The following is a 16,868-nucleotide window of genomic DNA, read 5'->3' on the forward strand; positions in this document are numbered from 1 at the left end:
AATTTCGAGCCATGCTATTTCTGGTTTTCAATTAAATATTTCATCAACATCTGAAATATTCTAGGGTTTGTATTTAACGTTGTTAAAGTTAAAGTTGTAGAGATTTATTTTTTTAATGATGCTTTTTAGAATTTGGATTATATGTCTAAAATTGATATTTTAGTTAACATTTAATAATAATAATTTATATTTATTATCCTTTTAATAGAAATACGCACAAACTGCATTCATCTTGAAGATAAAGAAACTAAAATGTTTTTTGAGTAACTTAAAATAGATGAGATAAAAGTTAAAATCTTCAAACAATACACTTGATGTTGAAAAGTATTCAAAATTACAGATAATAAGCTGTTATCTGTTTCGTTGATAACTTATAGGGGAATGAAATCTAAGAACAACACTTCTGAATTTCTTATATACGTGACATTGAATACCCTTATGAGGATAATATCGCAGTGGCTAGATAAGAAAGCATTTCAGATATAAAATTTAAAAAAATTAATTAAACCTTTTAATCTATTGTATGATTATTTGTTTATTATGTTGCTTAAATTTTTGATTTGTGTGCTTAGTGTTTCTCTTTCATACGGTTTTGAGGATGATGTTGCACGCCGATTACACGTTGAAGAGTTACAGTATGAAAATACCCTGAAAAAATTTGACAGTTACCCTCCTGCAAAAGCTCCAGAAAATGCCCGTAAGTATACTTTGAGTACTGATGTATTTCTGTATAAATTTGTAAGCATTCATACTGAACTAAACTGTTTATAAATCAAATTTATAAATACGAGTCATTGTTGCAGTTGCAATTTAGTTACGTCTCATTAGAGCTGCACGGCTATTAGCGACGGTCTGGGAAGCATCCCTGAGGATGATCCGACAACTTGCCATCACAATTTTGATCCTCTGCAGAGGGATGGTATCCCCGTTTCGGGAGCCTGGCGGCCAGAGTGTGATGTCGAGTACTTTACAGTACAACAAGCACCATTACCACAAACGATCGGTCCCATCTCAGACTGATCAAAGTGCTCACAAACCCTCGCTCTGACTGGTAAGCCAGTAATGCTTGACTTCGATGATCTGTTGAGAAGCGTGAAGCAGTCCACCGCTGGACAAATCTTAGACATTAAGACAGTCTTTTTTTTGTCCAATTTATTTTGTAAATGGAAGCTAGAGGTAATAATGGTTAAAAAATGTATAGTTGATATTGTAAATTATATATTTTAATTGACTGAAGGAAAGAATTTAATTCTAATGATTAGAACAAAAAGACCAAGTTAGAACCCTTCTTAAACCCTTTGACGCAGAAAACTTGTTATACATATTTAGTATACATTTTTCATTGTTTTGTATTAATTTCGCTGAAAATAAGTGAAAAATATTAGGCATAGAATTTTAATAATTTATGGTTATAAAAGCATGAAACATCGAGTGTCTTTTTTTGTGTTCAACGTAATCCGAGAACGGCTCACTTCCAAGCGATAATTTTTCAAATTTGCAGTTATTTAGATACAAAAGAAACAATTATTCATCATTGAAATTTCCTTAATTTACAAAATCAAATTGATACATTTTTGAATATGAATAAAAAAAAATTCAAGTTTTTTTTTCGGATTTTATATTTTAGTACAAATATAATTCCGATAATTTAACATATTTCTTGAGTATCTATTAGATCGTTTTTAATTATTAAAAATACCGAAATATATTTTTACTTGTAATTTGAGAATAGGAAGAAAATATGGAAAAGGAAGAATGGTGTTCCAACTTCGTCAAGGGATTAATACACTGTATAACGTTATCAAGGTTAAAGAGGATTTTTTACTTAATAATTGAACATAACTTGCTACCTTAGAAAGGTTGCTGCTATGTTATTGTTCAACACGCTATAAATTTAGCTGCGTGTAAATCGAGCGTATTTGAATTCAGTGTAATTGAAGAAAAATTGAGGACCTGCGTTACAGTTTAAAAACATTAAACAAATCATTAACATAAAAACATAAATTTTTTTTTCGAATTACTTTTTTTGGATTTTATATTTTAGTAACAAGTTCTGATAATCGAACAGATTTTTTTTTGTGAATAACTATTAGATAGTATCGTATAATTAAAAAATACCAAAATATATTTTTGCTTGTAACTAGAGCATCAATATATATAAAATTGTGTTCCATCTGCATCAAAGGGTTATTAGGTTGTTTTTCATATAATGTCAATACAAAATTATTGCTCATATTGGCTGAATAATGGTAATAAAATATCGAGTGTACCTGGCAATTTCATATGGGGCCGATATAGGTTGTGAAGTGACTGTAAAATATCAGGTGGATCGGACAATTTTATGTAGGGCCCATATCGGAAAATATCGGCTCTCATAAAGCCAAGATTCGTGAATATTGTTCCAATGATGGCCCAAGTTATTTCGCTTCTAGGGTCCTCACAAAGAATTATTGGAACGGATTGATACCTGTCCGACTACACCCTCGCTAAACATTTGTTCATTTTTATAAATTTTTTATTCAATATTCCAGATTGCATGTGCGAAAATGGAGAATGTTTGAGAGATTCTTCTGGGGAATTGAAATGTGTCTGCTTACCAGAATATGGACTTTATGATTCATATCGTTGTAAAGGTATACAATAATACATTCTTACATTTTTTAAAAAGAAGAGAAAAATGAAGATTTAATATTAAATTAAGGCAGTTACACCTTTCTACAAAACACTAAACGAATTTCTCTGTTAGAAGATAATTTTTCATTATTTTATTAAAATTTGAACGCTTATCTACATATTGCTAACGTTTACTTTGATATTCTTCATGCGCAATCTAAATTTAATGTATACTTAAGATTTTATTAAATTAAAAGAGTTACATTTTTCTATAAAATAGTAACGGAAATTTTTTTGTTAGAAGGTTGCTTTTCACTATTTTATTGAAATTGATGTTGTTAAAGAAATTACTATTTAATTATTATTTGAACGTTTATCTTCATTTTTATAACGTTTATTTTCATACACAAGCTAAAAATTGAATTAATACCTGATATATTCTTAAATTAAACAGTTTCTCTTTTCTTCGAAACACCAAATGAATTCTTTTTGTAGAAGATTATTTTTCATTATTTTATTATATAATTTGAACGCTCATCTTCATTTTTCTAACGTTTATTTTCAAATTCTTCATGAGCAAGCAAAGTTGAATGCAAATTTACTATACTATTAAATTAAACCAGTTACATTTTTCCACAAAATCCTAAAAGAGTTTTTGTGCTAGAAAATTATTTTTCCCTGATTTATTAAAATTTGAACTTTCATCTTCATTTTTCTCTTGTTGATTTTAATATTCTTCATAAACAAGCTAAATTTAATATATACTTAATGTATTATTAAATTTGAACAGTTTCACACCTTTCTACGAAATACTAAATGAATTCTTTTGTTCAATTGCTATTTTTCCTCACATCATTAAAATTTTCACTCTCATCTTCATTTTTCTAACTTTTATTTTCATATTTTTCATGCACAAGCTAAATTGTGCATATACTGCATATTTTTTTTTAAATGCTCTTGGCCACACTAGTTCATGTTGTGATAGCTAGTGTGGAGACGTGTTATAACTAATTTTTTGATATATTTTCTTACGAATAAAAATTTTTTGAGATTATTTTAAACACAGAGGAAATTAATTTGGCAATATATAATTAAACAAGAATTTTATAAAATTAAATATTATTATTTTATATTTGTCTAGCTTGCCTTTGTGGTCCAGGAGCCAATTGCACTTTTCAGAAAGGTTGGTTTAAAACATATGTAAATTGCATTTGCCCTGAAGGCTCAAAAAAGGGTGCTGACAACCGTTGTGAAGGTAATTAATAATTCTTTTTATTTATAGTTTTTATATTTGTATATTCGTAATACATCATATTGTAATAATATACATTTGATAAACAAACAATACATTTGATAAACAAAAAAAAAACAATGCATTTTGCACTAAATATAGGACATAACTAATGGTCACCACAGGCTAAAGGGTGATTAAATACAATCGATGGCTTTTAAAAAATTGTCGGCCACTTACCACGTTATTGCCACTTGACAATGCACCCTATGCGCATTCTATTAATATTAGTCTTTAATAAATATGGAATTATTATAAATATTTCATTTATTTTTTGAAAATTACTTCATTTCATCTTTTGTTTCTTATGATTCTTTCAACATCATGAAAAAAATTTTGCAAAGCCAAACTAAGTCCAATATAGTGAGAAATTTACCCATTTAATTAAGAAAAATAGAAGAAAATGAAAAATGTATTTAGTAAGCTGTATATCAATTTCCTCATCAGACTCACAGATGTATATGTAATGGTTTCTTGGATTAAGGTGGAATCTGTCCTTGTGTAGTATGCTATACATTTAAAAAAAAATTAAAGTTCAAATGTTTATTTTTCAGATCCATGTAAAAGTAATCCTTGTAAAAACGGCGGGAAATGTAGAGTCGATAAAAATGGTCTGCAATGTGACTGTCCTTACCCATATTTGGGCAAATTTTGTGAACAAGGTAAATATATGAATCCTTTGATGCCAACATTTATAATTTTCACTGAGGGTTTTTTATAGTTGTTGAAAACAGAGTAAAGGTATTATAGTTCTTACCAACTTTTTTTAAAAACTTTTTCAGGTTTTTACGCATATAAGGTAACATTTAGAGGGATCTTGTAAATGCTTTTTAAATTTTTTATGCTGTGGTAGTTACAGTGATTTTAAATGAAATTGTTAAAACCATAGTAATATACTAAGGCATACAATTAGTTACCTCTAGAAAATCTGATCACAATAGCATACCTGCCAACTCTTCCGGCTTTTCCCGAAGATTTTATTTTCATATTTAAAGTGGTAGTAATTATAAACTATTTTTTCTTTTATAATCCTAATTTTTAAATGATATTGATCACCACTATTCTTACAAAAATTAAGCACATATATTAATATGCGTTACTGTCAGTTTTTTCAAATACAACGTATTTGTTTGCTTAAAATTGAAGTTTTAATTCCATTTTAATACCACTGGGAAAAATAATAATGGAAGGGATTAAAAGTTGGCAGGTATGCAATAGGTATCTGAACCTATTGTTATCTAACAAGACTCAGTTCTCTTACGAGTTTTAAACTGCTGTAACAAAACGTTGGAAAACCGTAATGGTGCATGAACTTGAGTTAACCACTTTAGTTAAATCTGTGAAGTGTATAAAAAGATTGTCTTAAAAACGAAGTCGTATGACATGGAAGAAAATTCCTTCCAAGGGTGAATGTAAAACCCTTTCAGTTCTATTCTCTTCTTCAAGTTAATCAACATTGGCCCCGTTTACATGAGCAATCTATTAATCCGGGGTAAAAGAAGGGTACAGGGATTTTACAGGGCAATGTATAATCGGTAAGAAAACCCGTTTACACGCAAAAGAATTTCAACCCCGGATTTTCAAACAACTTCCTCTACGTCATTGGTCACATGATAAATCGGAAGTAAGAAAATATATCAGCTGGCGATCAGCTGGCTTCTTTTCTTTTTTTCCCGCCATTATTTGAAACAAATTAAAATATTTTCACGTTCCGAGTTCCAAAACAAAACACATGGGCCCAGAACGTAAACAATCACGTGACTCGCAATGCATCTCGGGAAAGCGAGGTGAGCTTACCCTGCATATTTCCATCTCCTACTAGGAATTATTATACCCTTCTTTCAGTCCTTCAATTTTTCCCTGCGTAGGGGAAGAAGGGTAGAAAATGACGAAAATTCCAGCTTTTACCCCGCATTTTTGTGCATGTAAACGGGGCTATTATCTACCTTTCAAGAAAGAAGCAGTTTTATATATGCTATAATTGTAAAAAATATCTCGGTAGTTGTAAAAATTTAATGTTTTTGAAAAAAAGGAAAATGCTAGAAGGAAACGCCGTTTTTAGTTTTTTCCGTCTTGGTATTTATACAGGGAAGCCAACTGCTCCGCTTTCTGGAATAGTTTTAATAAAAGTGGTAGCAAATTATACAGTAAAATTCGTTACAGAAGGACAGTTACGTCCACTTCTTAATAGAGTAACCAGTATATTGTTGCTTTAACGTTGGATTTTATATGATATTTATAATTTTTGATAGTTAGTGGTGAAAAAATTACTTAAAAGGAAAAATACCAAACTAAAAGTAACTTCAATTTCGCTACCACTAGAAAATTCTATTTTACAAAGCGGAGCAAGTTGGCATCTCTGTATATAGGCCTTCTACCCTGATTCCTTCTAGCGTAAAAGAGTATTAACTACCACTTTTAAATTTTACAAAGATCCGTTATTAGATTAACAGATACAACCAGGCCCAACAGATACAACTAGGTTTAGGTACCCAGCTACTGAAAACCTCGCTACCGCGGAGGTTCTGTAGTTTCAAAAAATATTTTTTCTAATGTATTAATATCCTTCGGTAGTCAAGCAGATGAAATTTGCAAAGTACTTAGCTACTATCACAATTTATTTCACTTTTGGATGTATTAGAGAAACGAGACGTATAGTGTGAAAATAAAAATAGACTACCCTGAATAACTGTAGATCTAATGATCGCATCTTCACGTTTTATACTTCAAGGTTCGAGGGACTTAATTAATGCAGACGATATATTAAATTATGAAATCAGACACTTAAACGTACTTTCTTTGAATAAACATACTTTTTCCCCCCGATTGACTAGAATTTCTGACACTCAAATCAAGGAAATCTAACAATTTAAGATATTCGGTTCCAATAATTTAGTCGCAATAGATTGGTTTGGTTGACTGCTTAATGTGAATTTTACTTTTTGCGTATTTAACAATATCTTGAGTACTTTTTGAGCGAATTGAAATTTTTTTAAGCACAGTTATAAAATTCGTTCATCCAAAGATAATTCAATGCAAAATATAACACAGCACAGCTGCTTTACCATAATGTAGCACAGCTGCCTTACCACAATGTAGCACAGCTGCCTTTGGGCTAATCAATTCTCGGCCAAATAACATGCATTTACAGGGTTTTAGTAAATATTTATTTTTTTATTATTTTCTTTATTTCTGAGAAAGTTTTGTATTTTAAGGTATGCAATTTTTTAAACTTCATTTTAAAGAACGCAATTTTAAATGACAAAATACAAAATCTGAGTGAAATCGGTCGAATAGTTTTTGAGAAATTGAATTTTCAAAATATCGTACTTTTATCCAAAAAACAGTTTTATTTATAACCTAAAGCATCGTCTGCACTAATTAATTATCATATTTCAGGAAAATTGAGTTCTAGAACGTGAAGATCCGATAATGAGATCAAAAGTTATTTAGAATTGTCCGTTGACCTTTCTACTCTCTGTCGGTGTTATTTGACACTGATTACAAATTTGTATTTTTTTATTGTATTTTTTAAAGCTTCTCTTTTGTGTCTGGTAATTTTTCAAAGCAACAACGCCTGATCATATTAAATTCGTCTTGGCACAACAATTTTTTTCATAAAGATACATTATTGCGTTTATGCAGCAGTAGTAGATCAGAATTCACTGGCATTCTGGTAGCATTTGGTACCGAGACTTTTTATTTTTATTTTTAATTTAGCCACTTTTTACTTTTTTGAACGAAAAAAAAACAGTATTTTCAAAAGAATAATTAGTGCAAATAGATTAAATAAATTTTAAACAGAATTATTTCTGCATTTTTCTCTTGTAGCACATGTCGATAGCTCATATTTTATTTCAGCAATCTATAGACAAACAATGAACAAAGAATCCAAACAATGAACTGATCTGTTCTCTCGCTTCATTCTAGTTATAACTACTTACACTGGATGGCGTTGGCAGTTTGCTCAGAACAATTTCTCTCATGAAGATTTTTTTTAAATGTTTTTCAACTTAAAGATATTACTTTTAATATTATTTTGCACTCTACAGATGTATGCATGGAGAATCCGTGTCAAAATGGCGGTTCCTGCATCGTAGCTGAAGACGAAATAGATTGCATTTGTAAACCTCCATTTAAAGGAGATTTTTGTGAAATTGGTAAGTTTAGAATCACTATATATCCCATGTAAAATATTCAAAATAGCACTGAATTTATAAATCAATATTAATAAATTCGTTTCGTATTCAAATTTAGTTGAAACCCATCCTGCCAAAAGAAAAGTGCGTAATTTTTTTTTTTTAACGACTTTTGTTTTTCTGACTTAGTAAAAACGAACAAAAAATAAAAAATAAAAAAACCATATTCATACCCTCCAAACAGGGAGGCCAGCTACTTTGCTTTCTGCAAAAGTTTTAATAAATTGGTAGCGAATTAAATAGTAAAATTTGTAAAATAAGGATGATTACGCCCACTCTTTATAAGCGTCATCACGGGAAAAAATGAAATTTATTTGTTACCAGTTTTTACTCCGGTGAGCTGCCAAGGTGAGACAATCTAGCGTGACCCACCGGTGCGTCACCCCGGCGTGAACGTGTTAATATTTAACTCTTACAAATTTTACTCATACTCATATGTGGTGGTTATCTTAGCATCAGCCCCGCCAGGGGCTCTAACTAATTCATCTGAGTGGGAATAAATAATAAATCGACGAAGCGCAAATGAATGGTGAAAGTTGGGGTTCAGTAACATTTACTGAGTGAAAATTAAAATGAAGTAGCGAGATTAAACAAGCAAATTTAAGAGGTCTTTGTCGCAAACTGCATCGCCTCCTGTGGAGATAATATCCCCGAGCTTCTCAGGTGCACAGTAGCCACATAGCCTCAGAGAAAAGGAAAAATGCATGATAATAAATGAGCATAAATATATACAAGTATTTACAACTAGTATTTAAAACATTTACGGACAAAACTTTATCGGATAGGAAAAGATCTTTCTTTCTTTCTTTAAACAAAACTGGGTGCCTAGGACGCGCAGCGTCCCCTACCCCATTCATCATGAAAATTATATACAGTGAATAAAACATTTTGAATTATGTAACAATGTGGTATTTTACAAAGTTTTACTTACTTTACTTTATTTATAAAAAACTGGGCACCTGGGCCGCGCAGCGGCCCCTATCCCATACATCTAGAAATTTACATAAGTTTAAAATGATAACATTTTGAATTTAGCAGTCGATGTGGTTGCTAATACAAAATTACAAGCACTTTGCTTGGGTAAATAAACATTTGAATATCGAAACTAAATTTACACATATAAATATAAGCATATAAATCTAAGCATAATTTGAAATATATATACATAGGTTGACACAGATAAACATAGTAGATATAACATTTGACTATAGAATCTAAATTGACACATATTGACATATATAAATATAAACATAATTTGAAATATATATACATAGGTTGACATAAATTAATATAGTAATTATAACATTTGAATATCGAATCTAAATTGACATCTGTTGACATATATAAATATAAACGAAATATTGTTCATTAAATACAATAGAATTTGCAAAGGAATTTAACGTGCATAAGTTGATAAATATATATGCATAAATTGGCTATATTATCAGAAAATAAAATTTGATGTAATTTAATGTAACATAAGTAAAAGTCTGCTGAGAAAAGTTCAGTGAATTTAACTTGAGAGTTTTGAAAATAAGAATAGAACTCACTGCGTTTGAGATGATTCCCCGATGATCTCCCTTAGAAGACGGAGCACTTCTTCATTTTTGAGCAATTCCTATTTTACAAAGTTTGCGTAACTATTATAAATTTACAATGTAAATATTTATATTTAAAGTGGTAGTAAAGTTTATGCTTTCCCTGATTTTAATATTTAATTTCATATGACTTTAACCACCACTACATATCAATAGAATTATATTTATTTAAGCGCAGGGCACGTTATCAGGTCTCGAACCAAAGGGCCGTAAGGCATACCCTCCAACTTATGAGGATTTTGAAAATAATTATTTCTAGTGGTAGCGAACCAAAGTAGAAATTTTTAAAGCAAATGGATCTCTCATAAAACTTTTATCAGAACTTAAGAATCTAGCCATATGGCCTGCACTTTTATAAGTAATAGTGGACAAGTTACGCTAATATTAATTTTTTTTAAATATTAAGACATTAATTTTGCTACCGTCTGAAAAGAAGATTTCTGAAACTACGGAAATTCCGTAGCAGTTGGAGGCTATGGTAAGGCCTCAGACGCCCAGTTCCACTACAATAAACTAACTGTTCTTATAAATTAAAAAGTAGGGACAAAATTTTAATTAAAAGTTAAGATTTTTTGTTAGCTTCCAATTTAATATTAAACCCTTCTATTAAATATGTTCAATTATAAACATTATGAAAGTGGTAAATACGAATTTATAAAAATACATTTTACTTTCTAACTTTTGCTACCACTTTTAAAATTTTTAAGGGACGTCCAGCGTAATTTTTTGATCTTTAAAAATATAATAAATATTTTTGCTTAGAATTGTATAATAATTTTCATTTTACTACCACTATAGCAAATAAAGTTGCATTTTATTTCATTCTTTAAAATTTTGATATATAGTCGTGGAAAAATAACTTAATATGAAAAATACTAAAAAAAAATAACTTGAAGTTTACCACTAGAAATATTTTTTTACTAAGCGGAGATAGTTGACATCTTTGTAATCACATTCCACTGTAGCGAAATAAGGGCTGCCATATTTATGCACTTTTTCTAAATTTCTTATAGAGGTAGTTAAGTTATTGTTTACTGTATGATTCTTTGTTTTGTAAATTTGATTTCAAATTATTTCCCAAAGCACTACATGCAAAAGAATCAACGGTACATATAGAGTAAACCAAACAATAACCATACGAATAACCAAACGTTCTGAAACCTTCCGTTTTTTATTGTTTGCCAATCTGCAAAACACGTATTGAAAGATGAGGGTCAGTAAGACATGCCATTACCAACGCCTTCACACGGTTTTTTATAGGTAGTCCGATCAGACCACTCTGAAGGATATCTATTTACCGAACGAGTCATTTAATACAGAATATAGTTAAAATAAGAAAGTGGTAGTAAATATATGACTACAAATTTATCTTATTTACGAATATTATTGTTTTGCCTTATTCTCTTGTCAACCACTACAGATTCAATTCTCAAATATATATGACAAATTTCTCTCAATTACTTTTATAAAAGGTTTTGGGATCATGCGCTCAACTGCTTCACTTTTTAAACAGTCTGCGCGGACTACTTATAAGAAACCGTGTGGAGGCTTCTTGATGTAGGAGGTGATGCCATTACTCAAGAAATTTAATCAGAGAAGTAGTTATAGATATGTAATATTTTTCTTTCAGGTGCTTGTATGCCAAATCCTTGTAAAAATAATGGTTTATGTGAAGAGAAAGGAAGTGAATTCGATTGTTACTGCAAAATGCCTTTTTATGGAAAGTTTTGCGAAAAAGGTATTGAAAATGTGCATACCAAAACATTTTTACGATTTTTTTTAGTGGTAGACAATTTTATTCCTTAAAATATTATTCTGGATGTGAAAAATCTGGTTTATAATTAAAAAACTTAGTAGAAGAACGAGATAAGTGACATTTTCAGAGATGCAACGATCATGATAAAAAAAAATCGGTGGTATTGGAATGATTTCATCACAGATTTATTAGAAAGCGGGAATATTAATTCTTGCCTTTATTCATTTATCACTGCCTAACTCTTAAAAAATAATGAAGCATACTTAAAACTAAAGTGATTAGTTATGTTAAGATTAAAGTGAAAGCAACAGCTTTTCTGCTACATTAAACATAACCATATTGATGTAACCATTTTATGTCATTTCCTCTGATTCATATATACCTCTAAAAATGTCACTTACCTGGTTCTTTCTCTTATCTCTTATTTAAACCACCCGATCATAAAGAATTTCATAATGTTATATAGGAACCCTGAAAATAATGCCTCTTATGTGCGAAAGCCTGACAAAATCAAATAATTTGCCGTAAATCATTAGATTAATTTAATCTTGACATTCTGAGATACCTTAAAATTTATTTGGTATGCATTATGCATAATAGACAACTGGGTAACTTTAAAGAAAATATCAGTGTAGAGAATAGCTGAAAAGTCGATAGGGGAAAAAAGGTTTTAACCCTTTGGGGCCGACTGTCACAAATACGTGACAGCATAAAACCGTATCAATCAGGTTAAAAATATAAAACTGGTAATCAAAGTATTTCTTTAGCAGTTTATTTGTGGGCGGAGTAATAATTGTTTGATTTATTTAATTCACCAATCCTTTGTTCAAAATAAAACTATTTAGTTATACTTTGAATTAACATTGATTATATATATGTTTAAACTAACAATAATTAAATTAAAAGCAAAGTAAGTCTGTCAAATTAGCAACGACTACATTTAAGTTACCGTTTTTTATTTAATTACGACTTGATTCTGATTTTGTACGAATGCTTTTCTGAATCACCCGTCCCCAAAGGGTTAATCTTCATAATTTTGTTCGTAAATATAGGACTAATGTATTTATCAAGTAATAATTCGGGTGATTATTAATAGTTATGGTTATTATTACATAATAACCATAATTTTTGAAGAATGCGATAAAAATTCTCATAAATGCAGTTATTTTGCCGGCATTAACTACACTGAAGTCTTTTTGAGTTTAAGGATATAAAAGAGATTTCGATTGTTGTTGCTAATTGTCTGTTTGTGGAATTATGAAATATTGATAAATTTTAGGTAAACATGAAAGTCCGAAATGTTGAATGTTGACATTCTGAGATGAACAACAACATTCGCATTAAGACTTATGTAAATGTCGATACCTATAGGAATGTCCGTATGTACAGGCCTCTAATATTAGAGCCGCATTGTAAGTTGATACAATAAATATAGCTCCCTGAAATAATTTTGTTTCCGCTACACTTGAGGCTTTTATTTCAGGAAATTTCATACTCGTCTAGTTTTTGAGAAAGCAGTTAATGAACTTGAAAGTTGTGCAAAATATCAGTTTCCGTCGACTTAAAGATCATTTTTATGGGCACATCAAATATAAATCATAAATATGTTTATATTTTTAGATACTAATCCTTGGTATGTAGTATGCGGGGAAAAAACATACCACCCAGAAAAACTTTTGATCTAATGATCGGATCTTCATGTAATTTGCCCAAGATGATATTTTAAGCTATGAAATCAGACACAAAAACGCACTTTCTTTGAATAAACATACCTTTTTTTCGACGGATTTGGATTTCCAAGTATGTGGGGTAGTCGTAATCTGAGAAATAGGATCCCAATTTCAAATTTGGAAAATTTTACCAAAACTTTACTAACTTAATTAATTTTACGTGTAAAAACTTGACAACTTTTTTTTAAAAAAAAAGTTGATAATAACTATAATACCTTTATCCTGTTTTCAAGACTAAGAATTCATATATTTATCTTGTTCACAAAATTTGCCCAAATTTTGGGCAATTTTGGCAATTTTGGGCAAAAAAGGCAGTCACATTGCAGACCAGTTTTACCGATTCTATATCTCTCGCCGTTTCTACAAGGATTACTTTTACATGGATCTGAAAAATGATCATTTGAACTTTAATTCTTTTAAAAATATTTAACATATTACATAAAGAAAGATTAAACCTTATTCCAAGAAATCATAACATATACATCGATGAGTCTGATGAAGATAATGATGTACAGCTTACTAAATACATTTTTCTTTCTTCTTTTTCTATTTTTTTTAATTAAATGGGTAAATTTTTCACTGTACTGAACTTAGTTTGGCTTTGCAATTTTTTTTCATGATGTTGAAAGAATTATAAGAAACAAAAAATGAAATGAAGTATTTTTCGAAAATTTAATGAGATATTTATAACAATTCCATATTTATTAAATTAGGAATAGGTCAAGAGAGTGCTCCTTACCTTGGATCTCTCAATGTTATTATTTTTGTTTTAATGTTAAAAAGAAAGAAATATAGGTTAACCAATAAAACGCAAATTAATGTTAGCCGGTTAAGGCCAATTCGTTATCTTTTGGTGTGAAGGAAAATCAGTTAAGGGTTTGCGTGAATAGGCGTTGTAATTTAAATAGCATTGAGTTTAAAAATGTAGTTTATTATACATTTAAACTTATGAAACTTTACATCACTTTCAAATTTACACAATTTCTCCATTTATTTCAGAAATGATTCCTGAATATTCTTCAACATATGTTTCTACTATTTCAACTGGAAAAATCGTCTCAGAGGACTTCAACACAACATTTTCTGAACCTTTTAACTTCACGAATGAATATGATTGGACAGATGAACCTCTAAACTATTCGTTGACTATAAACCAAACAACCGACAATTTGCTCAATTACACATATGAATTTAATGACACTACTTCTGAGCCTTTTAACTTCACGAAAGATTATGATTGGACAAATGAACCTCTAAACTATTCGTTGACTATAAACCAAACAACCGACAATTTGCTCAATTACACATATGAATTTAATGACACCACTTCTGAGCCTTCTAACTTCACGAAAGATTATGATTGGACAAATGAACCTCTAAACTATTCGTTGACTATAAACCAAACAACCGACAATTTGCTCAATTACACATATGAATTTAATGACACTACTTCTGAGCCTTTTAACTTCACGAAAGATTATGATTGGACAAACGAACCTCTAAACTATTCGTTGACTATAAACCAAACAACCGATAATTTGCTCAATTACACATATGATTTTAATGACACTACTTCTGAGCCTTTTAACTTCACGAAAGATTATGATTGGACAAATGAACCTCTAAACTATTCGTTGACTATAAACCAAACAACCGACAATTTGCTCAATTACACATATGAATTTAATGACACCACTTCTGAGCCTTCTAACTTCACGAAAGATTATGATTGGACAAATGAACCTCTAAACTATTCGTTGACTATAAACCAAACAATCGATAATTTGCTCAATTACACATATGAATTTAATGAAACTACTTCGGGGCCTTTCAACTTCACGAAAGATTATGATTGGACAAATGAACCTCTAAACTATTCGTTGACTATAAACCAAACAACCGATAATTTGCTCAATTACACATATGAATTTAATGACACTACTTCTGAGCCTTTTAACTTCACGAAAGATTATGATTGGACAAATGAACCTCTAAACTATTCGTTGACTATAAACCAAACAATCGATAATTTGCTCAATTACACATATGAATTTAATGAAACTACTTTGGAGCCTTTCAACTTCACGAAAGATTATGATTGGACAAATGAACCTCTAAACTATTCGTTGACTATAAACCAAACAACCGATAATTTGCTCAATTACACATATGATTTTAATGACACTACTTCTGAGCCTTTTAACTTCACGAAAGATTATGATTGGACAAATGAACCTCTAAACTATTCGTTGACTATAAACCAAACAACCGATAATTTGCTCGATTACTCATATGAATTTAATGACACTACTTCTGAGCCTTTTAACTTCACGAAAGATTATGATTGGACAAATGAACCTCTAAACTATTCGTTGACTATAAACCAAACAACCGATAATTTTCTCAACTACACATATGATTTCAATGAAATTGCTTCTGAACATTAGGAAAACTTGTATGATACCTTGTTAGATTTCCATCTAAAGTTATTCTAAATATTTATATATATTCTAAAGTATCAAAAATTACATAACTGGAAGTATTATTTCATATTCTAAACTTACTTTCTAAAAATTTGTATGATAATCGGAAATATATAATTTCTTTGTTAAAAAATGGTTACCTAATAATGCCTTGATAATTAATTAAAATTCGAACGAGCATGTAAACTGAAACAAAGTTTTGATTCATTCTATTGTATTAACATGAATGCATAGAAAAAAAATCCACTTATCTTTTATATTGACTGCATAGAAATTGAGACACTTAGAACGATTTCAACGAAGTAATATGAATGTGTCATTTAGGATGAATCTGACTATTCTATATAGTGTTGATATTGGTTGTAAAGTGGCTGCGAAATATCGAGTAAATCGAACAATTCTATATAGGGCCAAAATCGGAAAAGATTCGTGAATATAGGGTCAAAGAGGGCCCAAGTTATATTGCTGCTAGTGACTTATATATTTTTTTGCATTGAGCATATCATAACTAGTAACTACAACTAGTGTAAAATAAGTTTTCCTTTTAGAGAATTCAAGCGACATTTTTCAGATAGATGTTTCCAGATTAGTTTTTATTATTCTTTTTTAGTCTTTATTAATCTTTTAATGTTTTTACACTCATTATATTTTCTAATTCACCAAATTTATTCTAATCAACCTTATTATGTTTCTTCAACATTTATAATGAATGTCTATAATCTTCAATAAATTTCAAATATGTAATTGCTTTGGTTTTTTATTTTGCAATTACCCATCACACAGATCTTAACATCAGAAAATATCTCATAAATGGAAGCATTAACAAAAATATAGTTCATACAAAAAACTAACATGCTTCATCAAGTATGTGCTTACTCCTTCTATAGGGATATGCATCGGAATTTTTAAAAAAAATATATAATAATGGTTAAAACATTTAGAGCATTATTTTCGAAATTAATGATACATTTTGTTTATTAATGAAGTTCAAGATATAAATCAATAAGTTTAACTTTTTTTTGTTTCAAACTTTTTATAAAAGTTTTGAAAAACGAAATGCTCAAAAATCTAGTTCCACTAACGTAAACCAGCCTTAAAATCATACTAAAAATATCATAACTTATTTTAAGTTTATGTTTTGATGGGTCAGTCTGTGATATCAATTTTATATTTTGTATCTATTTTTACTAATACGGGA

The 16,868-nt window shown here is 29.7% G+C and overlaps 1 protein-coding gene across 1 annotated transcript; it reads left to right on the forward strand.

The window, feature by feature from the left end:
• Positions 1–360: 360 nt before the first annotated feature.
• On the forward strand, positions 361–16,414 carry LOC107447280 (uncharacterized). Its single transcript, XM_016062154.4, has 7 exons — positions 361–697; positions 2,532–2,633; positions 3,755–3,868; positions 4,459–4,566; positions 7,957–8,064; positions 11,332–11,439; positions 14,187–16,414. Exons 1-7 carry the CDS (start codon positions 541–543, stop codon positions 15,632–15,634), a joined length of 2,145 nt encoding a protein of 714 aa, XP_015917640.3. The 5' UTR covers positions 361–540; the 3' UTR covers positions 15,635–16,414.
• Positions 16,415–16,868: the final 454 nt, after the last annotated feature.

Source organism: Parasteatoda tepidariorum, chromosome 5 (genome assembly GCF_982258835.1).
Source record: "Parasteatoda tepidariorum strain Cologne lab strain chromosome 5, Ptep-v5.0, whole genome shotgun sequence".
Classification (NCBI taxonomy): Eukaryota; Metazoa; Arthropoda; class Arachnida; order Araneae; family Theridiidae; genus Parasteatoda; species Parasteatoda tepidariorum.

Coding starts and splice junctions, on each gene's coding strand:
- LOC107447280 (XM_016062154.4), top strand. CDS start 541: ATGTTGCTTAAATTTTTGATTTGTGTGCTTAGTGTTTCTCTTTCATAC. Junction 698..2,531: donor AAAAGCTCCAGAAAATGCCC/GTAAGTATACTT, acceptor TCAATATTCCAG/ATTGCATGTGCGAAAATGGA. Junction 3,869..4,458: donor TGCTGACAACCGTTGTGAAG/GTAATTAATAAT, acceptor TTTATTTTTCAG/ATCCATGTAAAAGTAATCCT.